Source organism: Ochlerotatus camptorhynchus, unplaced genomic scaffold (assembly GCF_037179485.1).
Source record: "Ochlerotatus camptorhynchus isolate MF236.1 unplaced genomic scaffold, CSIRO-AGI_Acam_v1.1 ptg000323l, whole genome shotgun sequence".
NCBI lineage: Eukaryota > Metazoa > Arthropoda > Insecta > Diptera > Culicidae > Ochlerotatus > Ochlerotatus camptorhynchus.
In genome coordinates this window covers 862397-879249 of record NW_027040811.1, presented here as the reverse complement: position 1 = coordinate 879249, position 16853 = coordinate 862397, and the positions used below count along the sequence as shown (strand labels likewise).

The 16853-nt window shown below is 41.2% G+C and overlaps 1 protein-coding gene across 5 annotated transcripts in view; it reads right to left on the bottom strand.

Annotated features, from left to right (window-relative positions):
• The window catches only part of LOC135707911 (multiple coagulation factor deficiency protein 2 homolog), a 36813-nt gene extending 20336 nt beyond the window's left edge, over nucleotides 1–16477 (bottom strand). For 4 of the 5 annotated variants that reach the window (XM_065229825.1, XM_065229828.1, XM_065229824.1 and 1 more), the window contains exons 1-5: nucleotides 16369–16477; nucleotides 16052–16285; nucleotides 15880–15963; nucleotides 15629–15801; nucleotides 15411–15559 (exon numbers count right to left, since the gene is read on the bottom strand). In XM_065229825.1, coding sequence (XP_065085897.1) covers nucleotides 15411–15559; nucleotides 15629–15801; nucleotides 15880–15963; nucleotides 16052–16138 — 493 coding nt within the window. In that variant the 5' untranslated portion in view covers nucleotides 16139–16285; nucleotides 16369–16477. The remainder of the gene's footprint in view (nucleotides 1–15410; nucleotides 15560–15628; nucleotides 15802–15879; nucleotides 15964–16051; nucleotides 16286–16368) is intronic. The other variant, XM_065229829.1, reaches the window with a different exon arrangement.
• Nucleotides 16478–16853: the final 376 nt, after the last annotated feature.

Genomic DNA, 16853 nt, shown 5'->3' with positions numbered 1-16853 from the left:
AATTGATGAAGAAACCAGAGTTTTCATTATTCAAAAATATTGCTCAGAGCGACTATCTTGTAGAGATATTGCGAAAATTGTGAAAAGATCGAAGTCTGCTGTACATCAAATCATCAGAAAGTTTGGAGAGCACCAAACCGTTGCAGATTTGCCAAGATCCAGAACCAGAAGCGGTGCTGCAAACCTACAGATAGAGAAGAAATGTGTTGAGCTTTTTTGTATGAATAATCTAACTCTGTACGTAAGATTGCCAAAAAAAACTGGGAATATCCGTCGGAACCGTCCAAAACATAAAAAGGAGGAAGGATATCAAGGCTTATAGGAAACAGAAAGCGCCTAAACGGAGCGCGGAACAGCACAAACGAGCTAAAGAGCTATGCCGGAAGCTTGATACAATTTTGAGGAAGCAAATCAAACGGATGATAAGACTTATTGCAAACTGGACACAACCACACTACCCAGGTCACAATTTTTTAATGTAATTGTTGGGGAGGAGGTACCTCATGAGAAGAAATCCATTAAAATTGACAAGTTTGGCAAAAAAGTGCTTGTATTGCATTGGAGGCGAACCAGCCTAAGGCTGAAAGCCTCCTAAATAAAGCTAAATAATAATAATAATGCTTGTATTGCAAGCAATTTGTTCATGTGGTAAATAAAAGTTTGCCGTATTTTACCACAGGAACCATTAACGGTGAACATTATCGCAAAGAATGCATTCAAAAACGACTTGTTGCTCTGTATCGTCAGCACACTGTTCTGATCTGACCTTGCATCCGCCCACTACGCTTCTGCTATGCTCAAACTGATGAAGTTGTATAAGATCAACTTCGTCGAGAATGAGGACAATCCACCAAACTGTCCAGAACTGCGTCCGGTTGAGCGTTACTGGGCAAGCATCAAGCGCAACCTTCGGCAGGATGGTAGAGAAGCACAATCTGTCAACGAGTTCAAGAAAATGTGGTCATCTGCTAGCCGAAAGGTTACACAGAAAACTGTAAAGAAGCTTATGAGAGGTGTTCGTGGAAAAGTGCGTCAGTTTTATCATTAAAAGCATTTCGTGGACTTTTTTATTTTATAATTGTTGTGGAGTAATAAGAATCTACAATGCAGAAAACCATGTTTAAATTGGATGATAAATGAAAAAGATATCGTCAAATTAATGTGTGTAATGTTTTTCTTCTTCTTTCCTTCAGATACGGTACCATCGGTTCCATCATTGGAGTCAGTTCCATCAGCAGATGATCTGCAACACCCATAGAATGTTGAGAAGTTTAATGGCTTTGTGGAAATGTTGAATTTATCTCCAGTTTCATCGAGGAACATGAGGAGCATGGATTATCGTTCAATAAAATCTCTAGAAATTACACAAGCAGTGCGAAAAAATATATTTGGCCTAGATACAGCAGACATTAGCAAAGTAGAGGCATACGAAGAAATGATTGTGCAGCTAAAGGAGAAGTTCAATTCCCCTACAGCTGACAGAAAAGATCAGATAACAGTATTATCAGTATTGCCAAAGTCTTGGTCCGTGAATAAAGTTGTAGCAGAATTCAACGCACCAACGTACATGGTGAGGCAGGTGAAGAGCCTTGTTAATGAGCAGGGTATTCTAAGCACACCCAACAAAAGAAGTGGGCATGGGATCAACGATGATACAAAAAAACTAGTTAGGGAATTTTTTGATGACAATGATATTAGTAGACCGATGCCCGGAACAAATGATTTTGTTTCCGAGTTTAGAAATGGACGAAAAGAACACGTTCAAAAACGCCTGTTAATGATGTCCCTCAAAGAAGCGTACATGATTTTTGTTGATAAATATAAAGAAATTAATATTGGTTTCACTGTATTTACACAATTGCGACCAAAACATTGCATTCTGCTTGATTCTACTGGTATACATAATGTATGTATTTGTACAATTCATGAAAATGTAAAATTAATGATCAACAGTTTAAGAATTATGTCACAAGAAGCAATAATAGAAAAAAATGCTTTGTAATATTTCTACTAGAACAACTGATTGCTTTTTCCGTGCATGCGAAAAGTGTGCTTCCAATGAACATATTGAAGAGGAACTTACTTTGCTATTAGAATCAAATGACAAACAAGATGTTGTGTTTCAACAGTGGCTGAATACTGATCGTTGTAATTTGGAAACGATTATCAAGCTTGTTGATGAATTTGTTCCGTATCTCATTGATAAAATTAACAAACTTATAACTTATGACTTTATTTACAAACAACAGTCATCTTTTCTATGAAATAAAAAAGAATCATTAATAGAAGGCGAAATTCTAGCAATTTGTGATTTTTCTGAAAATTATTACAGACAATACGCTGCTCAAGGATATCACTGGAATAATTCTCAAGCAACAACACATCCATTTGAAGTTTATTATAAGAAAGACAATAAACTTGAAAATGTTAGCTTCATTATCATATCAGAAGTAATGACTCACGATACAGTTGCAGTTCAGTTGTTCATCTAAAAAATGATAGATTTTATTAAACAATCGATAGATTTTTCTAAAATTACTTTTATGTCAGATGGGGCAGCATCACAATACAAAAATAAAAAAAAACTTTGCTAGTCTGTGTAGATTTCAGTCAAAGCATGGATTAGAAGCAGAATAGCATTTTTTGCAACGTCTCATGGAAAAGGTCCCTGTGATGCCATTGGTGGCACTCTCAAGCGAATGGCAAAGAGAGCTAGTCTTGCTCGAGATTATGGAAACACCATAACAACTCCACAAGAATTATATAACTGGGCAGTTGAATAAACATATCAAAATATCACAAAACTACGTTTCGAGTACATATCCACTGAACAGTACATCGAAATGTCAGAAGAACTCGAAGAACTATATAACAGCACAAAGACAATATCTGGCGCACAGAAATTCCACAGTTTTGTACCTATAACTGGTGACAAAGTAGCGGCAAAAAGGTATTCTAATTCAGAAGATGAACCAAAAATATTTAACTTGATTGGAAAAAGGAAAAAATAGCATGTATGAAAATAGGTTTAAAACATTGAAAATATATAAATAAATGATATATGAAAAATCTTGTCTTTTTTCTCTCACATATTATCAAATTTTGCATCAGTAGTAGACAACAGAATAAGGGAATGATATTTTTTTGACAAGGTCTACATGTCCAAATAGTTTTATTGAACTCTGAGAGGGTGCGGCCAATTCCAAATACGATTTGGCGAGAAATGCATCATGAGCCCTTTTCATATGAAATTCTCGATTAATCAAAGTGAACTTAAGTGCTGATTAGACAAAATTGAATCGCAAATTGAGCTTCATTGGATTCTGAGATGATTTTGAGCTTCACTGGTTTAGATTTGTGTAAAAATGCCAAATCAAAAAAAAATCAGTTCAGACATGAAAAAGTTTTTGTAAGAAAAACTTGTTTTTCTTAAAAGTGCCCATCTCGCGATGTATGGACGGTTGGTAGTAAACATTAATTACCTATCTTGAGGCAAAGTTTCATCCAAATCAAACATGGCCATTTTTTTTAAATCGACTTAAAATTTTAAAAATCGATTTTTTTCAGTGTAGGTCTCAAATGAACTTTTGTCCAGTATTTTTTTTTCGATAACTTGGACAATTTCCTAAAAGTCATCCATACAACACATTTTTGTAGGAGTTGTCATTTTTCCATATTTTTTTGAAAAAAATCGGCAGAAAAAGTTTGGCTCTTCTCAAATGTTAGTCTAGATAAATTTTGGAAAAACTAAGTATGCAAAGTGGCATATTTAGTCAAGGTCCACACATCCAGAAAGTTTCATTGAAATCTGAGAGGGTGCTGCCAGCTCCGAATACGATTTGGCGCGAAATGCGTCATTGACTCCTTACGGATAACGGTCATTTGAAATTTTACCGACTTTTTCAGCATTTCAAAAACCCAGTAAAAAAATACTGACTCCTGTAATAAAATCTTAGTGTGTAGCGCTATAACATGTTATAACTCTGTAGTCAGAACGTATACGTATATTATAGTATACTATAATTCTCAAAGTAGGAGGAACTTACAATGCTAATCGAAAAGCATAAATAGCGGTACTGTCTGATGTAGGATTGGGCGATCTTGGATCGATCTTTGGAAGATCGATCATTTTCATTCCGATTTCCGTTTTTTCGATTCGATTCTTTGTCCACGAAAAGATCGAAAGAAGCGATCTCTTGTTCCGATCCAAATTTTGTAATTGTACTTACATCGAAAAACCGAGTTACTCTCACCCCAGACTGCGTGGTAAATTAAACGAATATAACTTCAACATCAGCATCGCTCCCTTTAATCACGTCACTATTTGCGTTCCGATATTTACGAATACAGTAACATTTGACGGTTTTATCTTCCTCCCTCCTGTGCTCATTGCTGTAATAAGGCTGTCCACGAGACAGTTGCGATCAGTTGACTTTTTTGTTTACCAAGAACTTTTGACAGATCACAGTAGAACTGATAGTTTATTCTCATATGAATTTCTGCTTTGTTTATGTTTACATTCAGCACCATAAACACCAGATCCCTCACACACTCTAGATTTCTAGCTGTCAGTTCCACTGGGAAACGTTTCTTGGATCACCTTATAGCAGGAGCTTCGATTGACACTGATAGCTCGACTTTGTTTACCTTTGCTACTTTCGACGTAATGAAAATTTACTCTTGATTTAATTGAATATTATAAAGGAAATAATTTCTTGGGGTACCAACGTAAACAAGCGTATAGTCCATTCTATATGCAAGAGTATTGATGGCCCGAAAGTGAGGATAACATTAACAAACCAATATTTTTGGCTAGAGCGAAAGTGAAGATAGCCAACTAAGCACTTGAAAATGGGATAACGAAAGTGTGCGAGTTATAAATGTCAGAAAAGTCACTTAAAATAAAAGCCATGATCGATCTACCAAAGATCGATTCTTTGGTACCGATTTAATTGGCGTTGACGGCACGGTCGAAAAATTTGCTCTTCCAGCAAATATAGACAGTTTCTTATGGGAATTTTCGGTGGAGTGAAAGGATAGTACAAAGTCCGCCATGTTTCACGCACAGTCTGGCGTTTGCTTATGGATTTTCTCACAGGAGTAAAGAGCTGCAGAGTCGCCGTCAACGCCAATCAGTGGATCGATTCTAGAGCCAAATATATGATCGATCCGTCAAGATCGATCTTTTTCTGAAGATCGCCCAATCCTACTTGTGATCCGAACAATCAAATTGGCAAAAATACTATATTGATGATTTAGATTAAATACCCTCACCAATAGATTTTTGCAGAAAACAATTTCATTTAATTTTACTATTATATCTATCAAAATTACTATGCATTTTGAGCAAGCATAGTAGTTTTGCCAGAATCATAGTAAATACGTTAACATTCATAGTCAACTATACTGAATTCACAGTAGATTTAACAGTAATAAGCGTGGTTATATTGATAATAAACAGATCGTGAAATATTGTTGTATTAGTAAACCAAAAAATCAACGTAAACGCAAGTAGTGACGTCACTAATTGCTTGTATCGTACAGGGGTTTTACTCACACAACTTAACCGATTGCTTCACCTCTGTAATCCAGCTCATTGGGTGCACTCGTCCATATTCATAGTCTGGCGGATAGAATCTCGGGCTTGAGCTGTCAAATAGCGGAACCAATCGAGCAAATCACGGCCAACAACAGAAAAGAGCACATCAGCTATTGCGAACAAAACTTCGGAAACCCTTTTCTCGTGACTCAAGGCTCACCTACACGCTAAGATGCACATACCTAAAAGTCGGTAAAGAATACCTAGATATCGGTAAACATTACCGATAATCGAAGAAAGTGCACATAACTAAGTTATCAGTTATCATGGATTACCCATAATTAATGTTAAAAATTACTTAATTTATAGTAAAAAATATCCTATTTAAAGTAAAAAGTAACGATTTATATCGGTAAAAAATTCCTATAATTTTTAACCGATAATTTTAGGTATTCATAGCTTAGAGTGTACGCAAACTAACACCAACTTTGGGTTGGGGAAAGTTTCCCCTATCCGATGATGCTGGTAATTTGCGTTCGATGGCCGAGGAAACAATAATCAACGTTTTGTTTATAAAAGTTGATAGTACCTTTTCAATTGTTATTCTACAATACACAGAAAAACAAAACTACCCACCGCTTGGGTTTTTTAAACTCAAATTTGAGTTATTTGACCTCTGCCCGTTTCATTTCCTCTCGCTATTGTTGTCAAAAATAGAACGAAAGATTCGACTCAACCGTCTAGTTTCGTACAAGAAGCCAAAATTGAGTAATATGCGATATACCCAAATTTGAGTTAATTGAACTTAATTTTGGGTAGAAAAAATTGAAAATAACTTAGCGATGGGTAATTTTTTTTGCCGTGCTTAAATGCAAACTACTTTGAGCCGGTTTACCCAAATTTGGCTTATCGTACGGAACATGGGAGATGAGTGAAAAGAACTTAATTTTGGGTTGTTTTGAATTTCTGTGTATATTGAATTGGTTCCGCTTCTTGATAGATCGAAATTCTATCCGCCAAACTATGAATGTAGCGACTATATCAAAGATGGGTGACGTCTGGTTTCTCTCCAGTCCACAGTTCGTATGGTGTTTCCGGCACGGAACTTGACAGCAAACGGTTCTGGAGATAACACGCTGTGTTTACTGCTTCGGCCCAGTTTGCTTTGGCATTCTGGCATCAAGCAGCATGCACCTTCCCATCTTCCCATAATCTGCACATATAGCTTGATGTAATCAACTGCTTGATTTTTTCTTCAAAAAATACACAAGCGAGTACCGCGTGAAATCATCGGTAATCGCCATGAAGTACCGACAACCACCTGGCGCTGGTGTGTTCATCGGTCCGCATAGATCCGTGTGCACGAGGTCGAGTGCTTGCTTCGTTTTCTTCTTGGATTGCTTGGGGAAAGGCAGCCGGGAAAATTGCGCTCCAAACAACACTAGCACACAGCTTTATCACCGCAGCTCACTATCTTGATCCCGGTAGTCAGATTCTTCGATTCCAACTTGGCGACTGCTTCTGGGTCTCTGTGGCCAAACTTCCGGTGCCACGCGTGCTAACTATTGCCGTTGGCCATATGTGCCATATGGGTGATCCGAAGGTCGTACAAACCGCCAAATACCGATCCAAGAGCTATATCCGTGCTGCCCTTGGAAATCCGACATCCTGCATCGTCGAAAATGACAGTGGCGCCCTTCTTCGTTGCAGATCGTACAGAGAACAGATTCGATTCAAGATCAGGGGCAAACAGCGCATCATGCTGTTCATATTTCCTTCATCACCAACGCACTGAATACGTTGGTCTTCATTCCATTCGCCAGCACGATGTCTTTGGAGACGGACTCAAAAACTCCTTGTTGGCTACCATGTGGGACGTTGCGCCAGAATCAACCACCCACAAGTTGACGTTACTGTCTATGGTTGCCATGAAAGCATACTCGTTGGAACCACTCCGAACCTTCGCCTTTGCCTTCGTAGGTCTGCTGGCTTGCTTGGGCCAGCAAACGACAATCCTTCTGCTTGTGGCCAACTTTATGGCAATGGTGGCAAACGATTTGGCTCTTCGTACCTGCCTTCAGTACCGAATGTGCACCACCGGCACAATTACGCTTCGCTACCTCTTCCACCAGCTTCGTTTTGACTAGAAATACTCAGAGGGAGAGATAGGCGGAGAAAACAAAATACAATTCGGCAGCAGGGATTTGCTCCTAAATTATCTTGCAACCCTTGCTACAAGCTAGCATTTCAAAAATGACTTGTATTTTTGATTCGATTTACGTGCAAAATAATAATTGATTGCATCGCAATATGTTGCACATTTCTTGGTGCCATTCATTAACCAATGAAGATCAATTAATCAATAGAGTTAGAATATTGTTTTTGATTCCAAAAACTAGTTGAATTTGAGAAGCACACAAAACATAAAGATGATTGAATTTCTGTTCGATTACAATACTCTTAAATTTATTGTAGTAAGAAGAAGAAGTCATCGAAAAATTTCTAACTAGAATGTTCGATTGGCTCAAATTTTGACAGTTCATTTGGCTCAAAACATTCTCTCCACCCATCTCTCCCTCTGAGTATTTCAAGTCTTGACTAGGTCGAACGTTAGGTCAGCATCAGAACAGCTTTCCAAGCCGTTGTAAGCGGATTGAAAGAATCCGGTATGCTTCGAAGGACCTTGCAACTTGCAAATTAGCATCCAACACCTGGCCTGCTATCGACAGCCGTTCGAATAGATCTGATGTGATGTGCTTGTCGATTTCCTCCTCATCGGTGTACCGCATGTCACAAAGTTTCTTGAGGATGGATACCTTCGACGTGAGTGTCGTACGCTCGTAGTTCATTTTCAAGTTTTCCCACGCTTCCTTTGACGTATTGGTAATAAACTAGGCAGAGCAATTGGAAAAGAACTTCTTTATTGAACGAAGGTTTGTGAAGGAATGAATAAATTAGTGACACGAATCTTCATGGGTTGCTACATGCTTGTTGTTTGGACAGAGTTGATCGGTTGCTACTCAACATCCCCGCTCAACCGAACAATCCCAGCTTTTCTCGAAGAAATGTGAACGGTCCTCTTGGCAAGGCCTTCGTGAATATATCAGCTGCTTGCTCATTGGTCGGTACGTACATTATCTTGAAAGCACCTTCTTGAATCTTCTCGCGCATGAAGTTGTATCGAATATCTATGTGCTTCATATGTCTATGGTCTCGGGGCTCCTCAGCTATTCCAATGCAAGATTGATTATCTTCAAATATTGGTATGGGATGCTCGAACGTAGAACCAAATTCGCACAGCAAGTTACGCAGCCATATTACATTGCTTGACTAAGGGAAACATATTCCACTTCTGTTGACGACAGGGCTACAGTTGCTTGCTTCTTTGTATTCCAGAATACCGTCGCACCATAAACTTGGAAAACGTTCCCGGAAATTGATTTTCTGTCCTCTCGATCATTGCCCCAGTCGGCATCGGCATAACCCTTCAAAGGAATCGCATCTTCTCGTCGCTGATAGACTAAACCAAAATTGATCGTCCCTTTCAAGTAGCGCAGCAGTCGTTTCAGGTGGTTCCAATGGGTGTCAGTAGGGAAAGCTTGAAATCTGCTGAAATAACTTACAGCTGCGCTTATGTCCGGCCTTGATGATATCGTCAAGTAGGTCAGACATCCAATCAATTCGCGATACGGGTGTGTTGTTGGGTTGTCATCCTTGTTGGTGTCCAGCTTCAAATTCGGGTCCATTGGGGTACTAACGGGGTTACAATCCTCCATACCAAATCTTCTCAACATGTCTGCAATGTATTTCGGTTGGCTGATCTTCATTCTTTCAGTCTTGAAATTTCGTTCGACCTTCAACCCCAGATAGTGTTTCAGTTCACCCATGTCCGTCATTTCGAATTTCTTGGTCAACATCGTTTTGATTTCTGCTACAGAATCCAGTGAGTTCGAGACAATGATGATGTCATCCACGTACAATAGTATGTACATTACAGTCTTTTCTTGTCGCTTCCAATACAAACAGCTATCCAATTTTGATCGTCGAAATCCGAGCTTCAGTACATACGAATTGAACTGTTCCTTCCAACTCCTCGGAGCTTGCTTTAACCCGTATAACGACTTCTTCAAATGGCATACTAGTTGAGGATTGTCGCTCTGCAGTCCTTCAGGTTGACGCATATAGATGTCTTCCTTCAGCAGGCCGTTCAGGAATGCCGTCTTCACATCCGTCTGGTGCACATGGTACTGCGCCTGATTCGCCACTGCAAGCAACACCCGAACAGTAGTAATCTTCGCCACAGGAGCATATGTTTCATTATAGTCGAATCCTTTCCTTTGAGAATAGCCCTTCGCTACGAGGCGTGCCTTGAATCGATCCACGTTTCCAGCTTCATCACGTTTGACTTTGAAAACCCACTTGCTGTCGATGATATTCTTGCCTGGTGGTTTCGGCACTAGCTCCCATGTTCCGTTCTTCCGCAATGAGTCAAGCTCGCTGTCTATGGCATCTTTCCAGTCCGACCAGTCGCTTCGCTCCTTCAGTCCAGCTATTGTCGAAGGTAGGTTGTCCACGTACGCCTCTGCACTAAGTGCATACGCCATCACGGAATCATCAATGGTCTCGGTAGCACCTGCAAAACTTTGATCGGCAGAACTCGTCCCAAAGCTGGTAATGAAATCAAGGAACTTACCGGGAATTCTGCGCTCCCGTCCGCTATGCCTCGTGAGCACTTCTGCCGAGCAGTTGTCACGTTCTGGTTGCGAAGGGAGCGCGCCGGTTGGTTCCTCCTCCTCGTCAACAACTTGAACGTCGATTGGTTCCTCCAGCTCGTCAATCACTTGAACGTCTGCGGTTGGTTCTTCCATCTCGTCTTGAACGTCTTCTGTTTCTAGTTGTTTCTCTCGGCAATCATTATCTCCAAATGGCATCGGCATCGACTTCACTGTAGCTTCAACGACTTGTCGCTCGTCGAACACAACATCACGAGACGTGAATATCTTCCTCGTTCTAGGGTCCCAAATGCGATATCCATTCGTTGTATATCCTACCATCACATTCTTCGAGGTTTTAGAGTCCAGCTTGTCACGTTTTTCTTTGGGTATCCACGTATACGCAATCGATCCAAAAACGCGCATCTTGTCCACGTTTGGTTTCTTGCCATACCAGATTTCATATGGAGTTTTCTTTTCTTGAAGAGCAGACGTCGGACTTCGGTTCAACACATATGCAGCAGTCTGCACAGCTTCGCCCCACATTGATTTAGACAATTCAGCATCTTGCAGCATCGACCGGGCCTTCTCCGACAGTGTTCTATTCATCCTTTCTGATACTCCATTTTGTTGTGGACTGTACGGCACCGTGAATTCCAGTTGAACTCCTTCAGCACGACAGAAACTTCGAAACGATTTGCTGCTGTATTCTCCTCCGTTATCGCACCTGAGCCTAGCTATTTTCACGCCGAAGAATGCTGTCACCTGGGCATGGTAACGCTCGAACATCTTTTGAACTTCGTCCTTTGACTCCAACAAATAGACTACGGTGAAGTGGCTAAAATCATCGATGAACGTTACATAATATCGCTTTCCGTTCCAGGTAGTCGGAGTGAATGGTCCGCACACATCCGAGTGGACCAATTCTAGCAGTCGGCTTGAACGTCGTTCCGTCGATTCTTCAAATGCTTGCCTAGTCTGCTTCCCAGCCAAACATATTTCGCAGATACAACTATTTGGCCAGTCTTGAATTTTCGAAGAAGTTTCAACCATCGCATTCTTCCACAGACTCTTCAGATTACCTGCGCCAAGATGACCATACCTTCTATGCCACAAATCGAACCCATCGCTTTTGAACACCATCGCACTTGCGCATCCTGCCTCACTTCCGTCTCGGACAAAAATATCTAACGCATACAATTGACCCAATCGCCGACCAGTACAGACAATACGACCGTCCTTTTCTATAGTCACCTTTCCGCTGACGATCTTGACTGTCATATCATTATCTTCCAATCTCCGCACCGAAAACAGGTTGCATTGTAGCTCCGGCACGTATAATACCTCGTTTACCACGGCAGGTTGCTTCTTTCCATCGACCAGCATATCCACTCTTACGGTACCAGCGGTTTCAGCAACAATAACTTGGCCAGACTTCGCAACAGCTATGTACATTTTACGCTTCAACGAATGTAATTCTTCGAACAACGATTTGTCTTTCAACATGTGATCAGTGGCGCCTGAGTCCAGGAACCACTCTATCTTCCGATTCTTCGACGAAGTCAGCAATGCACCACTGCCAGCGCTTGTAGTCGCAATGAAGGCCACCTCATTTTCGCTCGTAACATTCGCTTCAGCTTTCTGCCGTCGTCCAAATTTGCCTCCAGATTTCCAGTTCTTCTCTCGATCCTTTCTGTCGACTTGACGGTTCTCAGGACATTCAGCACGCTTGTGTCCAACACGACCGCAACCGTAACACTTGTAGCCAGCTTTTCTTCCAGCGAACGCAGATTCACCACTGCCGTTTTCTTCGTAATTCGTTGAACACTTACCGGACCGCTTCACTTGCTCATCCAACAAACGTTTCTTGACGTATTCGAGAGTTAATTGATCGGGCTGAATGGTTTCCAAGGCAGTAATCAGAGCTTCATAAGATTTCGGCAGGGCTAACAAAAGTTGACAGACGACGTCTTCTTCTTCAGTCTTCACTCCTGCAGCTTTCATTTCACGAAGTACCTTCTCGAACTGGAGCAAAAATGACTTGACGTTCTCTTCTTCCTTGAGCCGCAACTCTTGAAACTGCTTCCGTAAGAATAGTTTTCCAGCGATTCCGACCCTTTCAAAGGCGTTCTTGAGCGCATCCCAAGCTTCCTTCGCAGTTCTCTTATCCTTCACATATTCCAGCTGATCTTCGGCTATACGGTGAATTAACAGGTTCTTGCATTTTCTGTCCTTGGCCATCCGCTCGTCCAGTAGCTTCTTCTTCCGCTGCTTCTCTTCAGCAGTATCACCCGGAAGTTCCCTCGCGTACTCTTCGTCAGCAACAGCCTTCTCCAGACACTCCAGCAAGCCTTTGTCTTCCATCAATACTTCTATTCTGAACTTCCAGTTCCCGAAGTTTTCGCCGTTAAACAGCCAGAGTTTGTCGTCGCTCATCTTGAAGTCTTCTTCCGTACGAATCAAACGACCGTTACTTCACTATCGATTCCGGTTCCGCTCTGGGCCCATAACCTAATAAACTAGGCAGAGCAATTGGAAAAGAACTTCTTTATTGAACGAAGGTTTGTGAAGGAATGAATAAATTAGTGACACGAATCTTCATGGGTTGCTACATGCTTGTTGTTTGGACAGAGTTGATCGGTTGCTACTCAACAATTGGCACAGACAAACAGACATAACATATTGCACGGCGAATGAGAACAACTCAAATTTGAGTTTAGTTCACTCATAATCGCCAAAAGTGCAGGAACTCAGCGATGAGTAAAATTTGTCCCATGGTTTCCTGTGGAAAACCTAAAAAATCTGCCGGAAAATGAGGAAATTGACGAAAATTTTATTCAGTCTCGGAGTATTACCAATAGACTGAGTGAATCCTATCTTTTGTTTCTCAAATTTGTGATTTTTTCCCTGGTAAATCCTGGAAAACCCTGGGAAAACATGAGGCAAATTAACTCATCGCTGAGTTCCTGCACTTTTGGCGATTATGAGTGAACTAAACTCAAATTTGAGTTGTTCTCATTCGCCGTGTGAATATTTCTCACTGTAAAACATCGTCGCTAAAACATTACCGCCATCTGTTGAGTACATTGTGGAGGGTAGTACGCTGAACAGATGGCGGTAGTGGGTAAACGTCAAAGGCAAGGGAATTGACTATGCGCGCCACAGGTGGCGGTACTACCAACTACGATACTTTTAAATTTACCGTCAAATGCTTGTCCGATGAACATCTTGCGAGTGTTATGTCTGTTTGTCTGTGGTATTGGTGTCCTGGATCAGATTCCGTTGGCAATCGTCTACCAGAAGACCGATTGTAGCCCTCGCTTTCTGGTCACATTTACGCCTGCTGCGTTCGCTTCAGTTTGCACTGGGCACGTGCCAGTCACGTACTCCCAGAGATCCTCTCGACAGCTCAACTTTAAAATTCCAGCTGCTGTAGTTGCTTCCGTTTAGCCGTGGGACACCCAATTACTCACTTGTGGCCATCTCCGGCTCTGAAAAAAAAAACGACGGAACACTCCCGAAGGCGACGCACGGCGGAAAAAAAATCACTCTGTTTATCGGTTGCTATGGTAACTTGCCTGGGCCATTTTCTTAGGAAGAATGGAGCAAAGTAACATTGGTAAAAATTTAATCGCGTCTAGTCCGTTAGAGCGACGACGAAAGAATCACAATTTTTATTCAAATAACTCATGGCTAACTTAGACCTATATTATTTCCTAACTGCAGCTCTTCACCTTGCTAAATGCACCACTTCAATTTCAGGATGCCTTATTCTAAAAAATCACTATGCAATTCATCAAACAAAATGATTTTTTTGCAACACTTCATTTCAGACAAAACTGAAGATTCAAGAAGAAGTCCCTAATAAAAATAACCATAAAAGAGAGCTTAACGACGTGTTCGGGGTATCATCCAAACCATTTGTGTGATAGTTTACCCATCCAGAATATAGTTCGATTATGTTATTTGTTTATTTTGGGTATGATTAAAAATGTTTTGCATTTTCAACATATACTGAGGGTGACCATACTTCCCATATGTAGAAATCCTCAGAGGAGGAAATGAGCTGAGAGAATGTTTTGAGCCAATCGATTTTTCCGAGGATTTCTTAACCTTACTAAAGATCATATTTGAGAGAATCGTAATCAAATAACAATTCAATCCGCTTTATTTTTCGTGTGCTTCTCAAATTCAACTAGTTTTTAGAATGAAAAATAATATTCAAACTCAATTGATTCATTGGCACCAAGAAATGTGCACCATATTGCGATGCACTCAGTTATTATTTTGCACGTACATCGAATCGAAAAAAAAAGTCACGTAAAATGCTAGCTTCTAGCCAGGGTTGCAAGACAATTTACATGCAAAACCCTGCTGCCAAATTGTAGTTTGTTTTCTCCGCCCATCTCTCCCTTTGAGTATTGCTAGTTTGAAGCGATTCTGAGGCTAATCCAAAAAATGGTCACTAAGATTCTGAGAACATTTTCATATCAATATTCTAGGCTTAGCAGCCTTCAGTTTCGAAGCCTCAGCAGAACGACTTCTATAGCATATTTACACTGCTTATTGGAATGAGTTACTTCGCTTATCAGCATATGAGTGAATGGTAAACTGATAGCACTGTGTACTGATAGTGTAGAAAGCATCATGTTATCGATTCGAATGATAGGTGGAATAACCAAGAATCGTCAAAGCATGTTATGTTGCAGATAGGGCTATTCGATGGTAGTCGTGAAAGTTGTACACTGATATACTTGCACCAGCTTCTGAAAAGAATAGTCTCTTTCACCACATTTCAACAACCTGTGTGACGCACTTGGAAACACGAGTTTAGCAAACACAAAACCTCGATTGTTTCCACAATAATGATCGCTTCAAATTCCCCTCCTAAAACGAAACAGGATGCCACATCGATAGCAACATTGCGCGAATGAGTTAGTTGTCTATGAGTCTAGTTGCCATGAACCGAATATGATTAAAAATAACACATAGATATGATAGTCGTGAATCCCTGTACAAGTATGTGACACCCGCGCATCCAACAGAGTTCAATGTTAACGACCACAACACAGGACTTTCACACAGTTGTCGTTATGAATGAGAGGTTTGAGCAGAACCATCACATCAAAATTCGGAAGTCATAAAAAAAAGTTACATACCGTGCCAATGGATCAACGATTTGATCAGCTCGCACCCATCCAGCTTGTTGTTGTTGTCGGAGTCGTGCATTTTGAAGTAGTGGAACTGCAGTTCCTGTTCACTCATTTTGCTCGTATCGATCGGGACATCCATATGCTCAGCAATGTGCCTGTAAGCCCAAAGAATGTTACACGTTAAAGGACAAAGTCCAACTAGAATTGCACAAGCCGAATCTTACGCTTTTTCGTTTTGAATGTTCGCATTCAACACCTGTTGAGGCTGACCATGGTGTGGAGCATGGCCACCACCGTGAGGCTGCTGCTGCTGCTGCTGTACCGGCACCTGCTGATACTGGGGCTGAACCGGAACCTGTTGCTGTTGATACTGAGGAGGTTGCTGTTGTTGTTGCTGCTATATATGTTCCGAAAACAAAAAAGTCAATAAGCCAAAAGGTCAACCACACGAACCGTAAGCTTGTTCAAAATTTACATAGTGTTGCTGCTGTTGCGGGGATGGCGGGGGCTGATTGTACTGTGGCGGGGGTGGTTGATACTGTTGCTGAGGCTGTTGTTGCTGGCGTAAGCGGAATCAATGGAAGCATACAAGATGAAGAACATAAGTACATAAAACGACACACACGCACAACAAACCGGATACTTACATAATGACCGGGATTTACTCCGGGGGCAACTCGCTGACCGAGTGCCACCGCCGCAAACAGCGTCAAGGTTAACGCAAGCTGTTTCATAATTTTCCCGTGTCTGTTTCGCGTTCCGTTTCCTTGCTGCGACTTTCACTTTTCAAGCAAGGCGAGAGGATTGAGTAATATTCCGCCGTTCGAACGTATGTGTGATCCTTCCGTCGGTGTATCCCGGCACGCAATTCGAGGATCTGTCTGGAGGCAGGAACGTATTTTTTTTTCTATCCGATGAGCCACAGGTTGCCAAATCGAAACGAAATCGAGGTGGGAGTGCTTACCTGGAACGTGCGTGTGCTGCTGCTGCTTGAAGCTTGTTCGTCGTCTTCTAGCTGCTGAAATATCCACGTATGTTGTTCGGCTGTCTGATGCTGTTTCGCGTTTTGGCACTTTGACAACGGGGAATGTTTACGCGAGCGACGGGAGAGAGACAAAACAGAACGGGTTTTTTTGACAGTTTCGGAAAGGTTTTGGGCTGATGGGTTTGTTGAGATGGTGCCGAGTGGTCTTGATTGGGGATTATGCGCGTTGTGGAACTCATGAGATCCAACGCTTATTGATTAGGGGTGATCAGGACAATCACCCAAAATTCGCCTCATAATTGCTATTTAATTTTCCGAAATTTCCTTTAAATTTCTAAAGCGATTTTTTCTCCAAAATAACCGTAAATAGTAACTTAGGAGCCGGAGTGTCAGCTGCTAGGCATGGACGGATCAACGCGGTCGCTATGCCGACCATCGAAAAGTTGAAGGGTCGTGAAAATTAC